This window comes from Homarus americanus, unplaced genomic scaffold, assembly GCF_018991925.1.
Source record: "Homarus americanus isolate GMGI-L3 unplaced genomic scaffold, GMGI_Hamer_2.0 scaffold48354, whole genome shotgun sequence".
Taxonomy (NCBI): domain Eukaryota; kingdom Metazoa; phylum Arthropoda; class Malacostraca; order Decapoda; family Nephropidae; genus Homarus; species Homarus americanus.
Window position 1 is genome coordinate 3,197,005 of NW_024723833.1, and position 21,661 is coordinate 3,218,665.

The following is a 21,661-nucleotide window of genomic DNA, read 5'->3' on the forward strand; positions in this document are numbered from 1 at the left end:
GGTCACCTCTTTCGTCTACACCGCCGTTGGGGTCTTGTTGGGCTCTGTAAGCATGTCTGCCTGATGCGGAGCTCCGCAAATTTTTTCATTCAGGGTCTACTCCCGTAGTCTTATACCTACCAAGGTTAGCCGCAAGGCAGTGGGGCGGTGCTTGGTAGGCTCCAGGACGTGTCCACATGCCAGTAGGCCTATGCGCCTGCCCATGGGGCCCATTGCTACTCTGAGATCCTTGCTCATCTAGCCTGGGCCCGAGCCACCCAATTACATGTGTTGCCACGAGGAGGCACGCAGGGATCTTGATGGTGAAGAGGCTGTGTACTGGCAGGGTAAGACTTATGCAAGTTACTTCCCTGTTCGCCACGAGGGCTAGCCAGTGGCGGCAGCTGAATGCGAGAGGGAGCAAGCAGTGCTTTCACCTGAACACTAACATAATGCTGCCACTCTAGACGTATTTCTCCTCTCTCTCTCTCTCTCTCTCTCTCTCTCTCTCTCTCTCTCTGATGGGTGGTGTGAGATTGTGTAAAGGTAGAAGGATAAATCAGATGTCTTTTGGCCTTATTATGGAAGGGGCCACTATAGCAGTATTCATCATTAATACCCACAACAGTTAACAGAATAAGAATGATAGTGTATGATGTGAGTCTGTGTTTGCTCTTGAACTTGGCCATCTAGAAGTGTTGTGGGAAAGGCTCGCTATACAGTACAGTATTGAAGAAAAACAATCATTAGATCTTGTGATGTCACAACAGCGGTATAACAACGTGAAAAATCCACACAGTTTCACTCACGCCACACCTTGGTCGGGACTTACTGAGGTAACTAGATTCATGCATGCCCCCCAAATTATTCCTTATAAAATTACAGGAAATCGATATGAAACAGTCTTTGACCCATGCTTTACAGAGTAATACAGTAATAATAAACTTGTACTTTGGTCTGGTATCATGGGAATGTGTATAGGTAGATCCAGGAATATCAAAATGGAGGGGGTTCCCAAGAAGTTGTGGGTGGGGGGAACATGGCGAGCACAGTGAGTCCACCCAACTGAGGGGTTTGGGGACTCTCTAAGCCGCCCCCTCCAAAATTTTTTTTGAAAGCTGACCGATATCATGGGTACGTATTTTGAGGCCATTTTGAAGCCATGTGCACTTGATATTAAGAGATGTTCTGAGGTCAATAGTAATTATTTTTTACTATACAAATATGCCTGAGTACAATACTGTATTGCATTAAAGAAAGTGTATTGGAATTTTCTGATAGGACCCTAAATGGAAGGCTTGATTTAAATCAGTAAATTTTGCAGGATTAATTCTTTTCTGCACTTTTTTTGAGTTGCCAGCATCCTCTAGACTTAGAGAGTGCTTCTGAATCTTGTCCTGATTCTTTTTTTATATCGTAAAATGTGCTGTACTTATCCCTAACTCCTCACACACCATATGCAAGTACAGGTATGTGCCAGCATCCACTCGGTCTAACACTTTATTGTTATCGTGAAGATTCGGGGACTGGAGCTTCATGCCCTTCCTGTAGGTCCATGAAGGTGCAGATGCCATATCAGTGATGTTTGATGAGGGATAACACAAGCAGTGAACAGAGTGTGTAGAGACAAGCCGTTCACACCTGACCGCAACAATAACAAGCACCAGACTGGCCCACGCTTGGAGCACAGCCCGGCATCCCGCGTGGCGTTACTCTTACCCACGCGGCCAGATGTGCCGAAATTTTCCCAGATCATTTTATAGATCTCGGCATTTCCAGAGTTATACTATAATACATTCCGAGACCATATCCATGTCAATTTACCGGTACAGTGGCCCCTCGGTTAACGAACTCAATCCGTTCCAAAAGGTCGTTCGTTAACCGAAACGTTCGTTAACCGAAACCATTGTTTCAATGGGTTTTTGGGTAATTGGTTCCAGCTCACCGAAAATTTCCTAACTTCAACAAAAATGGTGGAAAAATTTACTTACTTTGAGGTGTGTATGTAGAAGGCTCCTGGATGATGGTGATGATGTGCATTTGAAGTGGGAGGTGCAGGAGGAGAAGGGAGAAGAGAAGGAAGTGGAGGTGGAGGAGAAGCATTTTACTGCTTCTTGGAAGGTGAGTCACCTTCCATGAAAATGTCAGGAACCTCTGGACTGACAGATTCTCCACCATGAACATCCTCTCTCCTTCTTGAAGTGGAAGGCTGAGGGCTAGCATCTTGTTCCCTCTGCCTTTTACTGAAGAAAGTGTCAATTGTGGTCTGTTGGGCATCTGTCCTCCTCACCATTAACTTATGTTTAAAGAAGGAGACCACTGAGTCCTCAACATGACACAAAGTTAGTTCAGTTTTTTCCACTTCTGGGTGCTTTGAAGCCAGTTCCCTGAACTTCTCCCAGTGGTAAATCACATCTTTCAACTGTTTAGCTGACATATGGTCATCACTTTCAATTTCCTCCTCACCACTGTCAGCCTCTACCCGTAACATCTCATCCAGTTCCTTCAAGTCATTAGGAGTAAGTTCCTCCTCATGAGACATCACAAGCTCTTCCACATCCTTCTCCTCCACTTCAAGACCCAATGACTGACCAATGGACACAATCTCCTGGTCCAACTCTGTGTCATCCTCAAATCCCTGAAAATCATGGACTACTGATGGCCACAGTGCTTTCCATGAAGAATTGAGGGTTCTATTGGAGACTTCTTGCCATGATGACACAATCAATTTTACAGCCTCCAGGACGTTGAATTGTGTCTTCCAGAACTGTTTCAGTGTTAGTTCAGGATCAATGGAAGTTGCCTGATGACACCTCCTAAACATTTTCTTCATGTACAACTTCTTGAAGTTGCTGATCACATTCTGGTCCATTGGCTGTATGAGTGATGTAGTGTTTGGAGGCAAAACCAACACTTTCACAAAGTCAAATTTATACTCCAAATTTCTGGCAAGGTCAGGGTCATGACCAGGAGCATTATCCATGAGGAGAAGAGCCTTTAAAGGAAGTTTATTGGTGGTTAGGTAGCTCTTGACAGAGGGGCAAAACACATCAATAGCCCATTCATTAAAGAACTGTCTTGTCACCCATGCCTTACGGTTGGACTTCCAATAAACTCCAAGCATTGTTCTTACCACTTTCTGTTGCTTGAACACCCTGGGGTTTTCAGAGTGGTAGACAAGCATAGGCTTCAGTCGGAAATCCCCTGAAGCATTGGCACCAAGCAATAGAGTGAGACGGTCTTTCATGGGTTTATGCCCAGGTAAAGAGGCTTCATCCTTGGTGATGAATGTTCTTTTGGGTATCTTTTTCCAGAACAGCCCAGTTTTGTCAACATTGAACACTTGCTGTGGAAGATAATTTTCTTCTTCCATCAGTTTTTTAAATTCAATTAAAAACTTTGCTGCCCCTTCTTTATCAGCACTAGCAGCTTCACCATGCCTAACAACACTTAAAATGTCACTTCTTTTCTTAAATTTTTCGAACCAGCCTTTGCTAGCCCGAAAATCTTCAAATTCTGTTCCTGAAGAACCAGGTTGATCTGTCTTTAAATGTTCATAAATCTCCCTGGCTTTTTCACAAATGAAATCACCAGAAACTGAATCACCTTTCATCTGTTTTTCCCTAATCCAGATGATAAGTAACCTCTCAGTTTCTACGATTAGGGATCTACTTTTAAACACTCTTGTAGATTTGTCTCTCACGTTCACTTCCTTAAATTTGTCTTTTTGTGCAAGAATTGTCGACACAGTTGATGCCGACATGCCATATTCTTTGCATAGCGCATTTGATTTAATACCTTGTTCGTGTTTTTTTATTATTTCCTGCTTTATTTGGATTGAAATCACTTTTTTTGATCTCTTAGGCCCCATGCTGGATTCAAACAATGGCAACACGTATTTTTCAAAGTTAAACTAGCTGTAAATAAAGAATATTTTCTTTAAAGTAACACTGCACTGCACTATATATTGTCAATATGTAAAATAATTTTCAAAATGACCAATAATTTGCTTGGAAACACAGAAAAAAAGCGTTTTGTTGAAGAGAGTCTCAAGCAAGATGTTACCTCCAGTGAAAACAGAGAGAGACTGACGCCTGTTTGCTGTGTTAAGAGGCTGGATGCCGCGCATTAAACTAGTCACTTTACCTTCAATTATGTTCAATAATTGTTAAAATGACTAAAAAATTGAATATTAAACTTTTAAAATTATTGAATAGTATAAACTTCTTGATATTTACAAAAAATAGTAAGGAATTTAAGCCCTAGAACCGATTAATGTATTGGCGGACTGATACTAAAGCTGGTTGCCCGGTCAGTGCAAGCGAAAACATGTTGAGGTCGGTTCGTAAGAAGTTCGTTAAGCGAAATTTTTTTCGTTAAACGAATTGAAGATCCTTATGGAAGGCAGTTCGTTAATCGAAATTACGTTAACCGAGGTGTTCGTTAGCGGGGTCACTGTATATGAAATCCCAAGTTATTGAATGCCGAGTTATTGAGGGTTTACTGTAACTGTATACCGTATATCTCGGCCTACAAGGTGACGGGGTGTATAAGACGACCCCAAAAATGTCAATTTAAAAAGTAGCTTTTGAGCCCTATTCGCTGCATAAGACCAGAACCCCAAATGTGACACTTACCATTGGGAGCTTACTGACCCAGTAGTCCTTTACCAACCATCCCATTGACCAGTGCTGTTTACACATCCTTGGTTTTTTAAAATAAAGCCAATTCACTTCAAGTAATGGCATCAAACGTTACCGGTTGATGTAGTGTAAACACTAGTGACTCACTTAAAAGTTTGTTATTTAACTTGAACTAATGTCGGTGTCGAATACAATTGTTTCATTTACTTAAAATGGATTTACCGATTTATTTGTTTATTTATATCATACTGTAATATATTAAACACACTGGAAGTATTTTCTTTAATTTATAAGCTTGCTTCAGCGAGCTACAGTATTCTAATTCAATAGTGTTTCATTAGGATTTGAGTGAAAAAGATTACTGTACATACTTACTACATACATTTATTACACAAATATTTATATATATATATATATATATATATATATATATATATATATATATATATATATATATATATATATATATATATATATATATATATATATATATATATTCACAATATTTTATAATTGCAGTCATGTACTGAATATTCTATGTAAAAAATATAAATTTTAAATGAATTATTTCTAGTGTGGTCGACTTCCTACACAAAGACGGGCTATAAATAGCCGTCTTATCTCCCCTCTGTTCTGAGAGAGAAGGTCTTGGTAAATAACTTTTGTTTGTTTATTTTCATTGTTTGTCAAATTTATCATGTTGTATCAAAGTAATATTACTAAAAGTTTTTGGCAGCTACCAAACAGGGAGATTCTACTGCCTGGGAAGATATTGGAAGCATTATGTACAGTATTGTCTAATGGTAGACCCTACTTCCATATGGCATCACGAAAATTGTGACCAAGTCTTAGGTTGCTGATTTATCTTACTGCCTCATTTACACACAATTGCTGAGTTTCAATTGTTTCTCTTCCTTTGACAACACAACATACATACAATATAATGTTTCACCTTTGATCTTTTTTCCATTTATTTATGGTTGGTTATTTAAAATAATGCCAATTCACTTCAAGTATTGGCATCAAATTTTACCGCTGTTGTACACTAGTGACTCACTTAAGCGTCAGTTATTTAACTGGAACTAATGTTGGTGTGAGTAAAATATTTCCATTTACTTGAAATAGATTTGCCGATTTATTTGTTTATTTATTTAGCTATAATATATTGTAATACATTAAACACACTGCAAGTATTTTCTTTAATTATATACTTGTTTCGCGAAAAAGGGAGGCTACCATTATACCTGGTAGGTGAAGTTGACCAGACATTTATGATCATTAAGGACCAAACTCCGAATCCATGACGTGACTTCTGTTAATCATTCTCATCCTAAATTTACCACTGTCGGTAGTTTCAAGAATTAACGCAGTCATTTACTGAATATTCTTTGTAAAAAAATTAATTTTAAATTAATTATTTATAGGAGATAAGTATTATGATCAGTAAATATACAGATATGCATTACTGACCACCTCCGAACACAAGGACGGCTAAAAATAGCCACAGGCGGTCACTGTCAAGGTCGCTTTCCCTTTCTCGTCACTGGCAAATGGGGGGGGGGGGTGATGATAGCAGCTGTGTTTATTACCGGGGTATATTGTTCTTTTACGGTATGTTAGACTGGTTTATAATACATTTTTATTATTTTAATATACCGGTAATCTTCATTTTAATCCAGCTTCCCAAATGTAAGTTTCAGTATAAAATAATTAGTGGTAGGACCTTGTGAGTGGTTTACCATGTTTCCATCACCACTCTTGACACGCTAAACCGCAAAATTTAAGAGGTAAGAATTTTATCTCTGGTGCTTAAGACGACCCCCTAACTTTGGGCTGATTTTTTTTTGTTCAAATTCCGTCTTGTAGGCCGAGATATACGGTAACTGTTATTGTTCTTTTGACTCTTTGAAACCCACACATAATTGTCATTGCAATACTGTACAGCAAAAAATCTATACTGTTGTTTGCAACATATTTGTAGTGAGAAATCATTTCAGATTAATTATTAGCTCATTTTGACCAATTTCCTATTGTGTTTTTTCTTGTTTTATTCAGACAATTTCTATATTGCTCCCACTTAGTTATCACTTTACTAATTAGTTATTAAATTTTGTTCTTTTCATCCATTCATTGTAATACCTGTACAAACAATGTTGAAGTCTCATCACACAGCAGAATGTGAGCATTGTCATGCTTAGGGTAAATTATTGTGTTGCATGCAGGAGGAACTGGAGTTCCTAAAGAAAACTTGCAGTGCTTAGTAAGTTCACACTGGACAACACACTTCTCACATTCATTATGCTCTTTGGCATGGTTAAAGATGTATATACTGTAGATATACCAGACTTTTAATTATAATGCAATTCTATAGAATAGTACTGTAATTGTATAGACATACTGTACAGTACAGTATGCTGTAATTTATTTTATATGATACATATTATGATTAATTAAACAATATCTTTATTTTACCTAACTCGCATAATGTGTGAGCAAAGTAACCACATGTTAAACTTTAGAGATCATTTACAGACTTTCTCCAGTTGCAAAACCCAATAGACTGGATCCTCTTCACCAGCCTTGGCTACACCCCCCAGCCAAGTGCCATTCTCTCTCTCCGTACTTCAGCCCCCGAGATCTGTACCTTACCTGATGGCCAACAAGGTAACACATAAACCAATCATTTTTTAGCTCCAAAGACCAATTGGGTAAGGGTTAAGTCACTTATTACTGTTGTTGTTTTTTATGGTCTACCAGTTTCAGTGTATTTGTCAATTTATGTGAAAAGTTTCCATTCAATATTTAAGGATTTGTGAATCAAGATGTAATTTGGTATGTGATTTATATTGCCAAAAACAAGGCCGATTTCTGCAGTCAGCATTTCATGTACATTATGTATTTTTCATAGTTATGGCACCTGCCTGACCTAGAAATATCTAGGTTTATGTTACTGGAGCAGCCTCTAATTCAGTCTATTTTTTTTGATGTGAGAACTACTAGGTACAGTAGTATGTACTAAGCAAAGTAAGTTTACAGCCAGTCAGTTTTGAAGTGCTGCTTATAAGTAAAGCAAATCAGAACTCAAAACTGAAAAGTTGAAGCCAGTAGTTATTTATACCTGTACTCTGCATACACAGCTATTTAAAGCATTCGTGGATTTTTCCAGGTTGCTTTTTTATAGCCACTAATAATGTATTTATTTAGAATGTCACTTATAAATTTATATCATATTTTATCAGCATATTGTATTACAGTTATTCTTCATTTAACAAACACTTACTTAGCAATATTTCAGTTAAGTTATTTAAAATTCTTAACAAACTTTCTTGTGTAATCGTCAAGTTTCAATTTATCAATCTTTGACTCACTGGAAAAAATTCGGGAGGGAAGTCGGAAAAAATGGGAATTCTGTTCTCCAAGTGCGCATCATTACAATATGTAATGTGACTTAGAAATAAAGAAAATACTGTACTGCACTGTAAAAACCCCATAATTCAAAATTATAGAGGCTCTAGCCCTTACAAATTATGAGAGTCTACAAATTAATGAGGGGCACCTCCTGAGGGAACAGCAAACAAAACAACAGTACTTTTTTGTTATCTGCCCCAATCAAAATTTAAATGTTTCTAAATACAGGACTGTTTACCAGAGTTAGGGTTATCAGACATAATGGCTAAAACACTGGGCAATGATGAAAAAAACAAGTGTAAATGGCTCTCATAATTCAAATTTTACCAAATATTAAAAAACAATAATAATAATATATACTGTACGTATACAGGTATTGTAATATTTAGAAATGTCTCATATTTCAAAATTTTACCAAATATGAAATTTGTAACACATTTTGTAACAGCAATACATTACGAATTATGAGTGATTTCAAATTAGGGGAGTATGAATTATGGTGGTTTTACAGTACAGTGATTTAAAGTACTGTGGTCCCTCGGGTAACGAACAGAATTCGTTCCACAGAGTCGTTCGTTAACCGAATCCACTGTTTCAATGGGATATTGGGTAATTGGTTCCAGCTTACCAAAAACTACATACAAAGTAAAATAAAAATGCAGTAAAGTACACTTACGGTACTTTGAAGTGTGTATGTAGAAGGTTCCTGGTTGATGATGATGATGGGAATTAGAAGTGGGGGTGGAGGAGAAGGGAGAAGAGAAGGAAGTAGTGATGGAGGAGAAATCACTTTTCAGGGGACCCATGCTTGATGCCGTCATTTCACCAATAAAATTTTAAGTTCACTAGGTGTAATTCAAGATTATTTTATTTAAATCAACACTGCACTGCGCTATATATTATCAATGTGTTAACTAAATTTCAGAATGAAAAATAATTTTAATGTAAAAATGCAAAAATATTCAAGACACCAACAAAATCGATGTTCACTCCACTGTCAACAAAGCCAAACTGACGCCTGGTGGCTGAGTGAAGCGGCTGATGGGCACACAAAAAAATAGTTCCCTGTACTGCATATATTATCAATATGTTAACTAAATTTTAAAATAACTAATAATTTTATTATAAAAAATGCAAAAATATTAAAGAGCACAACTTTCTTGATATTTACTCCACTAGAAACGAATGTAAACATAGAACAGATTACTGAATTGGCAGACTAGCCCATCAGCTGATGCTCACAACAAAACGTGTTTTTCGTAAGAATTTCGTTAATCAAAGTTTTGTTCGTTAACCGAATTGAAGATCCTTATGGGAGGTAATTTGTGCACCTAAATTTCGTTAATCGAACTGTTCGTTAACCGAGAGACCACTCTACTGTATTCAGTTTACATTATGGCTCACAGGAATGCAACCATGTTATAAATCAAGGTACAGTACAGTACAGTATACCTGTACCAGTGTGTAGCAAGATAACACAAAGAATTTCTCTTGTTACGGTATATAACACACCCAAAAAATAACAGTTCACATCTGGCATGAAGAAATGTTTATTCCGTATATTTTATTTTATTTATTTTTTTATTATTTTATTTACTTATGTATTTTTTGCACATTCTTTTTGAACGATTGTGTGTTCACGTAACAGGGTTAAAAAGAAGAATAAGATTACGTATATCTACCCCAAATTACAAGTTGAATAATAACATAGCTCACAGCTCAGCTTTACCTGCTCTGAGTGCTACTGGGTGCCAACTCCCAACTCTTGTATACTGTGCAGTGATATTGTCTTTGGGTTTTACATCAAAAAATTAAGTTATGTTTTTGAGAGAGTGGGTTCTTGCTCGCCCAAGCCAATGTGCATCTTGTTTGGTCAAGCTTTATGTTTTTTTTTTATCATATTCGTCACTTATCAGCTTACTAGCTGTTTGGGCGCTCTATCCAGTGTTAGTACAGGAGGAAACTGGGGACTGGGAAACCTGTGGTTTTTGGCAGTGAGGGTCACACTGGATAACACCCTTCTCGGCTGTGTCTGGGCCGAGGCTCGATCCCATGACATATTGGTGAGAGTTAGGCGCATTACCGCTGTACCACCAGGTATATGTACTGTACTAAATCTGTGCAGTATTACTTGTCTTTTAGACACAGACAAATATTAGGGAGTGAAAGAGAGATTGTACTGTGCTGTGCTATATCTTACAGGGTCGTGTCAACTGCTCAGTGCATGCCAAGCTTACCAACACTTGACAGATGACATTCCAAAGCACCTTGATCTCTTCAGGACCCTTGTCTGCAGGTAAAGTAGACTGTATCTTTATAGGCATAGCCCAGATACAGAACATGGGGACATCCAGCTGTAAAACTTTGCTTCAACATGCCTGATGGCAACTGGGTCTCCAGAGCTGTGCCCATCCCCAGGTCTCTGTTGCATTTTCTAGGCTGGCACCCTGAGTTTGCAATAGTGAACAGGGGGGGACATCCCATTCTGGATTTTACCCAACAACTGCCATTAGGTAATCATGGCTAACCCAAACAAGCATGAGAAATGACCATAAAATATTAATGATGATTCAGTAACTTAAGAAAGGCTTTATGGTTCAAAATGAAATTTGGCATACAGTATTTTCATATCATGGAAATGTAGAATGAATTTGATATTCAGCACTTCCCATATTTTATTTACAGTCATAACCCCATTTCTAGTTAGAAAATTTGATATAGGAATACAGTACATCTTTAATGATATTATAATTGTAACCATACAATAAACCTTTGTTATATATTAGCCTTGAGTTTCATGGTTCACTGTTATGTCTCAAACTACTGTAATAAGGTAACATATTCTTTTATTAGGATGCTTGAACTATCCCTGTCTATGGTAGACCAGTAAGGCCAGCATGACCTCCTGCTGAATCACCTGTGTTTGGCTTTGGTCACATGGCCACAGTTCTGCATTAAAGTATAAAACTGTACAGTACTAGTTTATATCAATTTCTTAAATTTTGCCCTCTATCTAATCTGATACACCAGAATGACACGCCATGTTGATGAACCAAGTGTGTAGTACAGTCCTTATTCTTTCTTTCCAGATTAACAACTGAATCCATCCACCTTTGCTGTCCACTGAACATCAATCACCAGCTGGGGGGTACAACAACCCAGCCACCCTCTAAGCCCTCTTCAACTTTCCAGCTGCAATCTGGTTCAGTCCCTCGGCCACAATCACCTCAGGGTCGTCCTTCCCAAGAAGCATCAAGCAAGCCTTTAACACTAATTTCTAGAACTGATGAACATCAGTCAAACACTAACACATCATCTCAATCAGCCCTGGTGGAACCTATCAGGAACTCCCCACAGTCTACTTCAGATATACCAATTCAACCTTCACCTGTCCCCCCAGGCCAATCAATCCATATTGGTTCAGTACAACCTTCATTTATATTCCCAGGACAGGCCTCACAGGGGCTTGCAGGTTCTGGACAAGAGAATAGTGTGAATGGAGGTGGAAAATTGCCATTGCCAGATCATATGCTCCCAGGCCACAGTGAGGCACTGCCAACAACACTCCCTCCCAACTCCCCAATCCTTCCTTTACTTGATGAGTGTGGTGTCTGGACTGCCAATACCACTGTGGTAGATGTAAGTAGAGAAGTGGAGAGTACTGTAATAAAAGCTTACCTTACTGGTAGTGTATAGAAATTAAATAACAATAGCAGTAATATGTAACAGTAACAAACAACAACAAAGTTAATAATAAATTATTAATAACTAGAAAGTGGCTGACTATAACTCTTGAAATAAAAATCTCCTGGAACTAGCAGGCATTGCTTAAAAAAAACAAAAAAAAAACACACACACTATCTTAACAATGATATAATTTTCTTCCCCCAAGCAGGACACTTCCTACATTTTGGGGCTGAATGTCACTCGTCCTTTATAAATTAAGTCAGAAGTTGTTGACTGTATCACTCATTTTGCTACCACTGTCTTCCACATCCTTTATGTTTAGAGGTCAGTTGCCTTCCACATTCTACCATTATTGGTCAGTGCTCAAGGAAAGTTCAAATTATCATTCTTTTCTTCTTCATACCAAGGACATCTTCAAACCTTTGGTTTCTTGAATTTTTGCCTTGCGACATTGGAAATCTCACCTTATGTGTATGTTGTTTTAATACATATTAACATGCAGGTGAATATGTGCAGCAGATTATGTAGGCACCTCTCATTATCTACAAATTAATATCTTAATCTCCTACATGGTATAAATTTTGAGTGTCATGGCTGTCATATTATATGCAAGTACAAGAATACTTCATGATTCATAACCCTGCTTATCCAAAATTTATATTTTAACACTTATTTGTTATTTGCAAAGTATACAGTACCCCACTCATTCGCAAATTAAAAATTATTATATGCTTAAGTAATATTTCAAAGTGGGCAGGCTAGCCACAGCTTTCATATTCTGAAATAAGGTCCACTTCACACATGAGTTTTTTCTTCACATACAGACAAGCGCGTTTTAGAAATTATTGAAGTTCAGTGGGAAAGAAATGTGCAAAAAAATTCACACGCTGGAGATTTTACCTCATGTCAGTTGTGGTGCATCTATGGTAGGGACTGGAAGTGCCTGTAATTAATTTTGCCAGAAGCAGGCAAACTGAAGCGTGAAAAACACTCCTGTGTTAACACATGCCTTCTCGCACATGGGGCAAAAACACTTGTATGAAGTAGGCCTAAGTAAAGCCCGACTTAATTAACGTGTGTGTGTGGACTTGGCAGGTCCTCAACCACCATTGCTACATCACCTTGCCTCTCCCCCTACTGGGCCAACCTTTAAGTTGCACAGTTGTTAATTTGTGGTGGCTGGTGTTCTTGGGAGTGTGGTAGTGGTAGGTGGTGTAAGGTAGAGGTGGCTGGTGGTCATAGGAGTGTAGTGGTGTGAGGTAGTGGTGGCTGGTGGTCATAGTGTGGTGGTGTGAGGTAGTGGTGGCTGGTGGTCATGGGAGTGTGGTGGTGTGAGGTAGTGGTGGCTGGTGGTCACGGGAGTGTGGTGGTGTGAGGTAGTGGTGGCTGGTGGTCACGGGAGTGTGGTGGTGTGAGGTAGTGGTGGCTTGTGGTCACGGGACTGTGGTGGTGTGAGGTAGTGGTGGCTGGTGGTCACGGGAGTGTGGGCGTGTGAGGTAGTGGTGGCTGGTGGTCACGGGAGTGTGGCGTGTGAGGTAGTGGTGGCGTGGTCACGGGGTGTGGTGGTGTGAGGTAGTGGTGGCTGGTGGTCACGGGAGTGTGGTGGTGTGAGGTAGTGGTGGCTGGTGGTCACGGGAGTGTGGTGGTGTGAGGTAGTGGTGGCTCGTTGAACAAGCTTTGTGTGAAATATAACAAAGTCTAGGACTGCTTTTAGTATCCTGGTGGTCCAGCGGTTAGCGTTACCCGGTCACAGTCATGGGCTAGTGGGCCGTGGGTTCGAGTCCTGGCGGGTTGAGGTGTTGATTGTATGTAGAAGTCCGCGTGCTATTGGGCTAATGAAATATATATACATATACAGTGAACCCTCACTTTACGTGGTTAATTGAACCCACGGCGGCCCGCATAAAGTGAGAAACGCTTAAAGTGAACAACATAACATATGGGATTAATTGAAATAGAGACCGGGCCGACCCCCAAACTCCACTTTTTCCCGACACAATACATACGTTTTACTAAAAATAACATCTTAACTTTATGATGGTATTCACACACACGTAATATAGAAGGGAACAATCAATAAGAGAATAATATACTGTAGGTTAGGTTAGAAAAAACAAGGTTGGGGTTAACACTTACGTTAGTAGAAGAGATGGGTCGGCGTAGGGGAATGGAGGCTGGTTCCGAGGCAGAGGGCAGGCTACTGGCCCTCAGGTGAGTCTTCATCGGTGTCATCCACACTTACTAGTGCCTTCCTGACAAATCCCTCAAAGTCATCATCACTGTCTCTGCCTCTGTCACTATCACTGGCTTGGGCTGGCTGTGGTGGGTTGCAGGCGAAGAACTCTGTTATGCTTTGCTGACGGCTGGTGTTTATGTTGTCGTGATAAACCTTGATGTAAGGCTCCATAGTCTGCAACAGCTGGGTAGTGAAGATTTCATACCTGTTTGCGTCAGGGTCGTCGGAAAGGAGGAGCTTGACTTTCTCAATACACTCGATGGCACCCCTTACATTACTATGGGATAAGCGGTGTTCTTCTTGGGATGACGCACCACCTGCCTCTTCACTGGCGTCATCATCATCTACCATCTCGTCGGTAGTCACATCAGGATCCCTTATCACCTCCAGGATGTCGTCATTGGTGGTCTCGGAGAAGCCTGCAGCTGTAACACTGCGCAGCTTCTCTGGCAAGGTCCACTGCTACTGCAACAGTCTGAACCTCACCAGTCACAGATTTACTCTGCCTAACACCCGGAATACCTTGCAACACATGTCTCCATGCGTGACGAACAGTTGCTACAGACAGCTGATCCCATGCTGCCACCAAGAAGTCCACAGCTTTCTTGACGTTGAATGTTCTCCAGAATTGTTTCAAAAGTACTTCTTGCTCTGCCAACTGTTGATCCTCGTCGTCTTCGCTCTTGCTATCTGTGTTGGTGTCACTCAGGTTGCGCAACTCTTCCTTGGTGTTGAAGTAGTCGTTCAGGAGGTTGAGTTTTTTAGCAGAGAATGCAGCTTTTACATTACAGATCAATTCTTGGTCCATGGGCTGTATTATAGACGTAGTGTTGGGAGGAAGGAAGACCACTTTTACGTTGGGGTGACGATCTAACAGTAGGGGCGAGTGTCCTGGTGTGTTGTCAAGCAGCAACAAAATCTTGAATGGCACATTCTGTTGCTCACAGAATTTCTTCACATCGGGATCGAAACAGTCATCAAACCAGGAGAGGGACAGAGTAGAGAACATCCACGCCTTACGTGCGGTCAGCCAGTGGACATTTAGCTTGGTCATGTCCATGCTCTTGTAGGCGTGCGGCTTGCGTGCTGTGTGGATCACCGATAACTTGAGCTGACAGGTACCGGAGGCATTGGTGGTAAACAGGATGGTGATGCGCTCCTTCTGCAACTTCGGGCCCCGACACTTGCTGGCATTCTTCACAACAAAGGTCTTGGAAGGTAGCTTTTTCCAAAAAAGACCAGATTCGTCCATGTTAAACACCTGGTCGTCGGTGTACTGTCCTTCCTCCATAATCTTACATAAAAACGGAGGAAATACCCAAGCCGCAACACGGTCAGCACTAGCTTCTTCACCACCAATGTTGATATTGGTGATCTTGTTCCTCTTCTTAAACCTCTGTAACCACCCAGAGGAAGCATTAAAGGGTTTGGGCTCTGTAATTCCCATCTTTCGTGACACTGCAGCATACAGTTCACTTGCGTACTCCGTAACTGAGCGCGTGTCCATCGCCATGTTCCGTCGCGCCTGACGCACCAAGTTGCTCACAAGTAATTTTTCCGTCTTCAGAAGCACCTGGTTGTGGAAATACTTGATCATAGAAGCACCTGTAGACTTTGTGATGTTCATGTGTTCCTTTATATTGGCTGCATCCTTCTTAATTGTCTTGATAGTTGATTCGTTAACACCATGCTGGCGCACGAGATCAACCTGTCTTGTTCCTTTCTCTAACTCTTGTATGATATTATATTTGATTTCGTAGCTTAAGGAACGTCATGTCTTCTTTGGCTTAGGGCGGCTGGGTCCAGGTAATGCAAGGTTTCTTTGTGGTGGTGGTGGTGGCCCAGTGGAAGCCATTCTTATGGAACAATGGATACCGATATACATGGTGTAGCCGGGAGGGGTGTAACTGACGTGGGTAGGTCAAGGTGCTTGAACGCTCCCGCGGCGGGGCACGTCATAGTACATTAAACCAATCACAGCTAGCGGGGAGGGAGGTAAGGATGCTTTGCTCAATCATAGTCGGGTACGTCATATGACGTCACCGTTAACGCAACAAAGACATACACTGCGCAACCTACTCGCGCCGCTTACACAACATTGGCGGATGGCGGGAGGTTTGGATCCAAAAATGGCGCAGCGCAAGAGGACCGCCAGCCGCTCTCCGCGTAAAGGGGTACACACACCACGGAAAGTGAGCATTCCGTGCTCGGCAGGGTACCGCGTAAACGTGGAAACGCGTAAAGTGGGACCGCGTAAAGCGAGGTTTGACTGTGTACAGTTAACCCTCACTTTACGCGATCCCGCATTCCGCGTTTCCACGTTTACGCGGTGCCCTGCCGGAACCCAGGATGCTCACATTCCGCGGTGCGTGTACCCCTTTACGCGGAGAGCGGCTGGCGAGCCGCGCCATTTTTGGATCCAAACCTCCCGCCATCCGCCATGTTGTGTAAGCTGCACGAACATGGTGCGCACAAGGTCGCCCAGTCATCAAAACATTACCAGTTCTTCACCCGCCACCCACCACAGCCGGCCCAAGTCAATGATAGTGAAAATTATGGTGAGGATATGGACTTATATGGACTTTGGGGACTTTGACAAAGAGGCCCTGCAAGCCTCTGTGGTGGATAGTGATACAATTGATACAAGTGACACAGGTGAGGGCCAATAATCTGCCCTCTGCCTCGGAACCAACCGCCCATCCCCGTGTGCCCAGCCATTTTTTCTACTAATGTAAGTGTTAAAAAACCTAATATTATTGATATTTCTCTTAATTATTAATTGTGTGTGCATACCATCATAAAGTTAAGATAATATTTTTACTTCAACATAGTTGTGTGTCGTCAAAAAGTGGAGTTTGGGGATCGGCCTGGACTCCATTTCAATTAATCCCATATGTTATGTTATTCACTTTACGCGTTTCTCACTTTCCGCGGTACCCTCCGGGTTACATTAACCGCGTAAAGTGAGGGTTAACTGTATATATATATATATATATATATATATATATATATATATATATATATATATATATATATATATATATATATATATATATATATATATATATATATATATATATATATATATATATATATATATATATATATATATATATATATATATATATATATATATATATATATATATATATATATATATATATATATATATATATATATATATATATATATATATATATATATATATATATATATATATATATATACTATATATATATATATATATATACTATATATGTATATCATATATATATATATACATATATATATATATATATAATATATATATATATATATATATATATATATATATATATATATATATATATATATATACATATACATACACACACACACACACACACACACACACACACACACACACACACACACTTTGTGTGTTAAGTGTTCATGCAAAGAAGAGGAGGGAGTGAGGGATCTCAACTGTTCTGACAAGGGCGGATCCAGGGGGGTCCGAACCCCCTCTTTTCACCAGAAAATTCCAATACTTCATCTTTAATGCAGTATTGTACTCAGGCATTTTTTAATAGTAAGAAGTATTTACTATTAACTTCAGAATATCTCCTAATATCAAGTTTGCATGGTTTCAACATGGTCAGATTTCAAAACATTTTGTTTAGGGGGTGGGGTAGGGAGCTTACAACCCCCCAGCTGGATTGGCTCGCTGTGTGCTATGTACCCCCTCCTTTTGATATTCCTGGATCCACCCCTGTCTGAGCTGCTACAGTGGGTAGTGAAGCAATTGATAAATCTCGTTGTCCAGTAACCAAATGGCAATACAGTATTTTTTATTTATTGGTATTATTTTTATCTATTTATCACGTTTATTGGCATACAATACCTATATATTTTTATTTTATTTCTCATACGAGTTGGTAACTAGAGGGAATTCAGTTTCAGAGATGGTACCACTGCTTACTAGCATTAGCTGTTGTGGTGGTCATGGTTTAGACTCGTTGGTGTTGTCTTGCTACAAAATAGAGAAACCTGAAAAAGTGCCAAATCTGCCCCCCTCACCTGGGAGACGATCACTCCACACCGTAACGCTTGGAGAAGCACCACACAAGAAGGTGTCATTACTTTTGAGTTATCCCGACTGCAGAACGAGGCAGACAAGCGCCAATGCTGGAAAGACACTGCCGCTGCCCCTCCCGCACTAGATGTAGCCCCCCCCACATGTGCAGCATCTGTAATCGACCCTGCCGGTCCCGTATCAGTCTCTTTAGTCACCTCAGAACTCAACAACCTTGGTGACATCCTTAATGACTCGTATCATTGTATCATAGCTGGATGATCGTCATACTCGATTCCAAGTAACAGTAAAGTAAGGTAGTACAGTAGTAAGAACATAAGAATGGAGGAAACTGTAGCGGACCTATTGGCCCATACTGGGCAGTCCCATTTACACCCAACCCCTATTGCTCATATATCCATCTAACCTGTGTTTGAAACTATCCAGCGCATTCAAGTAAATGATGATATTTGGTAACTTGTTCCACTCGTCCACTACTTTATTTCCAAACCAATGTTTACCTATTTCGCGCCTAAATCTAAGTTTGTTTAATTTAAAACCATTGTTGCGAGTTTGCTCCTGGTTGGATAGTTTGAGTACCTTTGTAATGTCCCCTTTGTTCAGCCCTGACTTCCATTTACACACCTCGATCATATCGCCCCTCACTCTACGTCTCTCGAGGGAATGCAAATTAAGATGCTTTAACCTGTCTCTGTACTCAAGGTTCCTAATGCCCGGGATTAATCTAATATTTCTCTAAAGCTAGGGTCTTATTATAGGTTGATTTAACAATGAGTACGGAAAAGGAATAGGTTCCAAATCTTCATTATTCTGCATTGTTGTGATGTGGGCTGGGCTGGCGAGATATGGTCCCCACTGCATCGCTCCACAACAATAACAGTGACCTACAATATACCACAATATTTTCACCTTTAATGAAAATAAAATAAACTATTATATATTTTCTAGAGACAAAGTGTGGACAGAGAATTCTGTTGGCTATCACAAAATATTTATCATTTACTATTTATCAGCTTGTTTTCAGTCTGGGGTTTGGAGGATGGAGAAATTAGGTGACTGGTATTAGGTTCTTATATAAGTTTCTTGCTTGCACAAATATATACCTACATAGCTAATAATATTTTACAAATTTGTATAAATTATTGCACTTGCCTGTCAATACTGCATCCTGGGTTCAATTACCAGTCAAGGTCAGGTGGGAGACTGGGGTTTTCATTGTTCCCTACCAAGCATCACAGGTTTCCTGGACTTCAGTTCCCTCCTATATTAACACTGGACAATGAAGGCTGTAAGAAAATAACAAAGAAGAGATTGACTGCCTGAAAACCCAGCAAGCTGATAAGTGGTAAATTGATGGAGAAAAAAATCTGAATATTGATTAGAGACAGAAAATTCAATTGCATTAATCATTTTGCCTTTACAGGGAGGAAAGTGGCCATGGCTGGCAGCCTTGGGCCAATTTCAAGGCTCACAGTTTGAGGTGGCTTGTGGTGGAGCTCTAGTTACACGCAGGCATGTCTTAGTTGCTGCTCACTGTCTTTTAGATTCCCTTTCCCCTAACCTGTGAGTACTTTTGTCCTATTTCTATCTGTCTGTATATTTGTTAATGTAATATTTACAGGCACATCCTGTCTGTTGCAATACAATGTAACTTCTCACATTGTGAGTTTAACTGTCTAGGCTTTTTTCTGTCTCAAGGAGTGAGGATAGGAGAAAAAGAGAGAGAGAAAGAAAGAAAGAGGCTTTTAGTACAAATATTTTTGTCTTCTCATTACCATGACTGGGATGTAATATCATCCCCAGTGTTGTATCTGAGCAGTACAATACTTATATATATTTACATTATAGTCTCTTGATAAACTATGAGTGTTCTGTGAATATTTTGATCAGTTAGCTTCATCATTTATATCTGTATAGTGTCTTCTGGCAAACATGGTTCTCCTTACCTTCAGGAGTCATCCTTTGTCCTAGGAGGTAATGTTGTATATATATATATATATATATATATATATATATATATATATATATATATATATATATATATATATATATATATATATATATATATATATATATATATATATATATATATATATATATATATACCTCGTTTAACGAACACCTCGGTTAACGTAATTTCGATTAACGAACTGCCTTCCATAAGGATCTTCAATTCAGTTAACGAAAAAAAATTCGTTTAACGAAGTTCTTACGAACTGACCTCAACATGTTTTCGCTTGCACTGACCGGGCAACCAGCTTTAGTATCAGTCCACCAATACATTAATCGGTTCTAGGGCTTAAATTCCTTACTATTTTAGTAAATATCAAGAAGTTTATACTATTCAATAATTTTAAAAGTTTAATATTAAATTTTTTAGTCATTTTAACAATTATTGAACATAACTGAAGGTAAAGTGACTAGTTTAATGCGCGGCATCCAGCCTCTTAACACAGCAAACAGGAGTTAGTCTCTCTCTGTTTTCACTGGAGGTAACATCTTGCTTGAGACTCTCTTCAACTAAACGCTTTCTTTCTGTGTTTCCAAGCAAATTATTGGTCGTTTTGAAATATATTTTACATATTGACAATATATAATGCAGTGCAGTGTTGATTTAAAGAAAATAATCTTGAATTACACCAAGAGAGCTAAAATTTTACGGGTGAAATGGCGCCATGGGGTGACTTCTCTTCCACCCCAATGCCTTCTCTTCTTCCTTCTCCTCCACCCCCATTCTAAATCCCATCATCATCATCATCATCCAGGAGCCTTCTACATACACACCTCAAAGTAAGTGAACTTTTCTACCATATTTGTTGAATTAAGGAAATTTTCGGTGAGCTGGAACCAATTACCCAAAAACCCATTGAAACAATGGTTTCGGTTAACGAACTTTTCGGTTAACGAACGACCTTCTGGAACGGATTGAGTTCGTTAACGGAGGGGTCACTATATATAAATATATATATAATATATATACAGTGAGTTCTGCTATAACGCGTGTTTTGATAACGCGAATTAGCTCTAACGCGATTTATGAATTAGGAACGATATTTGTATAATGCGAACGCTTGTTTGCTATAACGCGATTTTTGCTTACTATTTCTCCAATTTTGTGTATTAACTGTGAATATAGTAAAGAAGAATATCAACAAGAAGCGTTCTGGTGATAGAATTCTAGGTGATGATCGTAAAAGAAAGGATATAACACTTGAAGAGAAGCTCGATTTTATCAACCTCAAAATCACCCTTCTCCCCCATCAAGTAAAGTGTAACATTTACTGTATGATTTCATTATTAGATATGAATGTAAAATTTATTTAGACTGTGCTATCCTTTGTGTTAGGCAAACTACTAAATTTTTTCGATTTCGAGTACTCTGCACCTAACCCTATTTTCTCCATAAGCCCTGTTATTTCTATTACGCGATTTTCTATAACACGATATTTGACAAGAACACAATTATCGCGTTATAGCAGAACTACCTGTATATATATATATATATATATATATATATATATATATATATATATATATATATATATATATATATATATATATATATATATATATATATTTATATTTATATTTATATTTATATATATATACATATATATATATATATATATATAT

At 39.1% G+C, this 21,661-nt stretch overlaps 1 protein-coding gene across 2 annotated transcripts in view; it reads left to right on the forward strand.

Moving 5' to 3' along the window:
* The window catches only part of LOC121863748 (CLIP domain-containing serine protease B9-like), a 69,967-nt gene that overhangs the window by 19,176 nt on the left and 29,130 nt on the right, over positions 1–21,661 (forward strand). The window contains exons 3-6 of one of the 2 annotated variants that reach the window (XM_042362515.1): positions 7,155–7,286; positions 10,233–10,326; positions 11,120–11,669; positions 19,452–19,591. In XM_042362515.1, coding sequence (XP_042218449.1) covers positions 7,155–7,286; positions 10,233–10,326; positions 11,120–11,669; positions 19,452–19,591 — 916 coding nt within the window. The remainder of the gene's footprint in view (positions 1–7,154; positions 7,287–10,232; positions 10,327–11,119; positions 11,670–19,451; positions 19,592–21,661) is intronic. The other variant, XM_042362516.1, reaches the window with a different exon arrangement.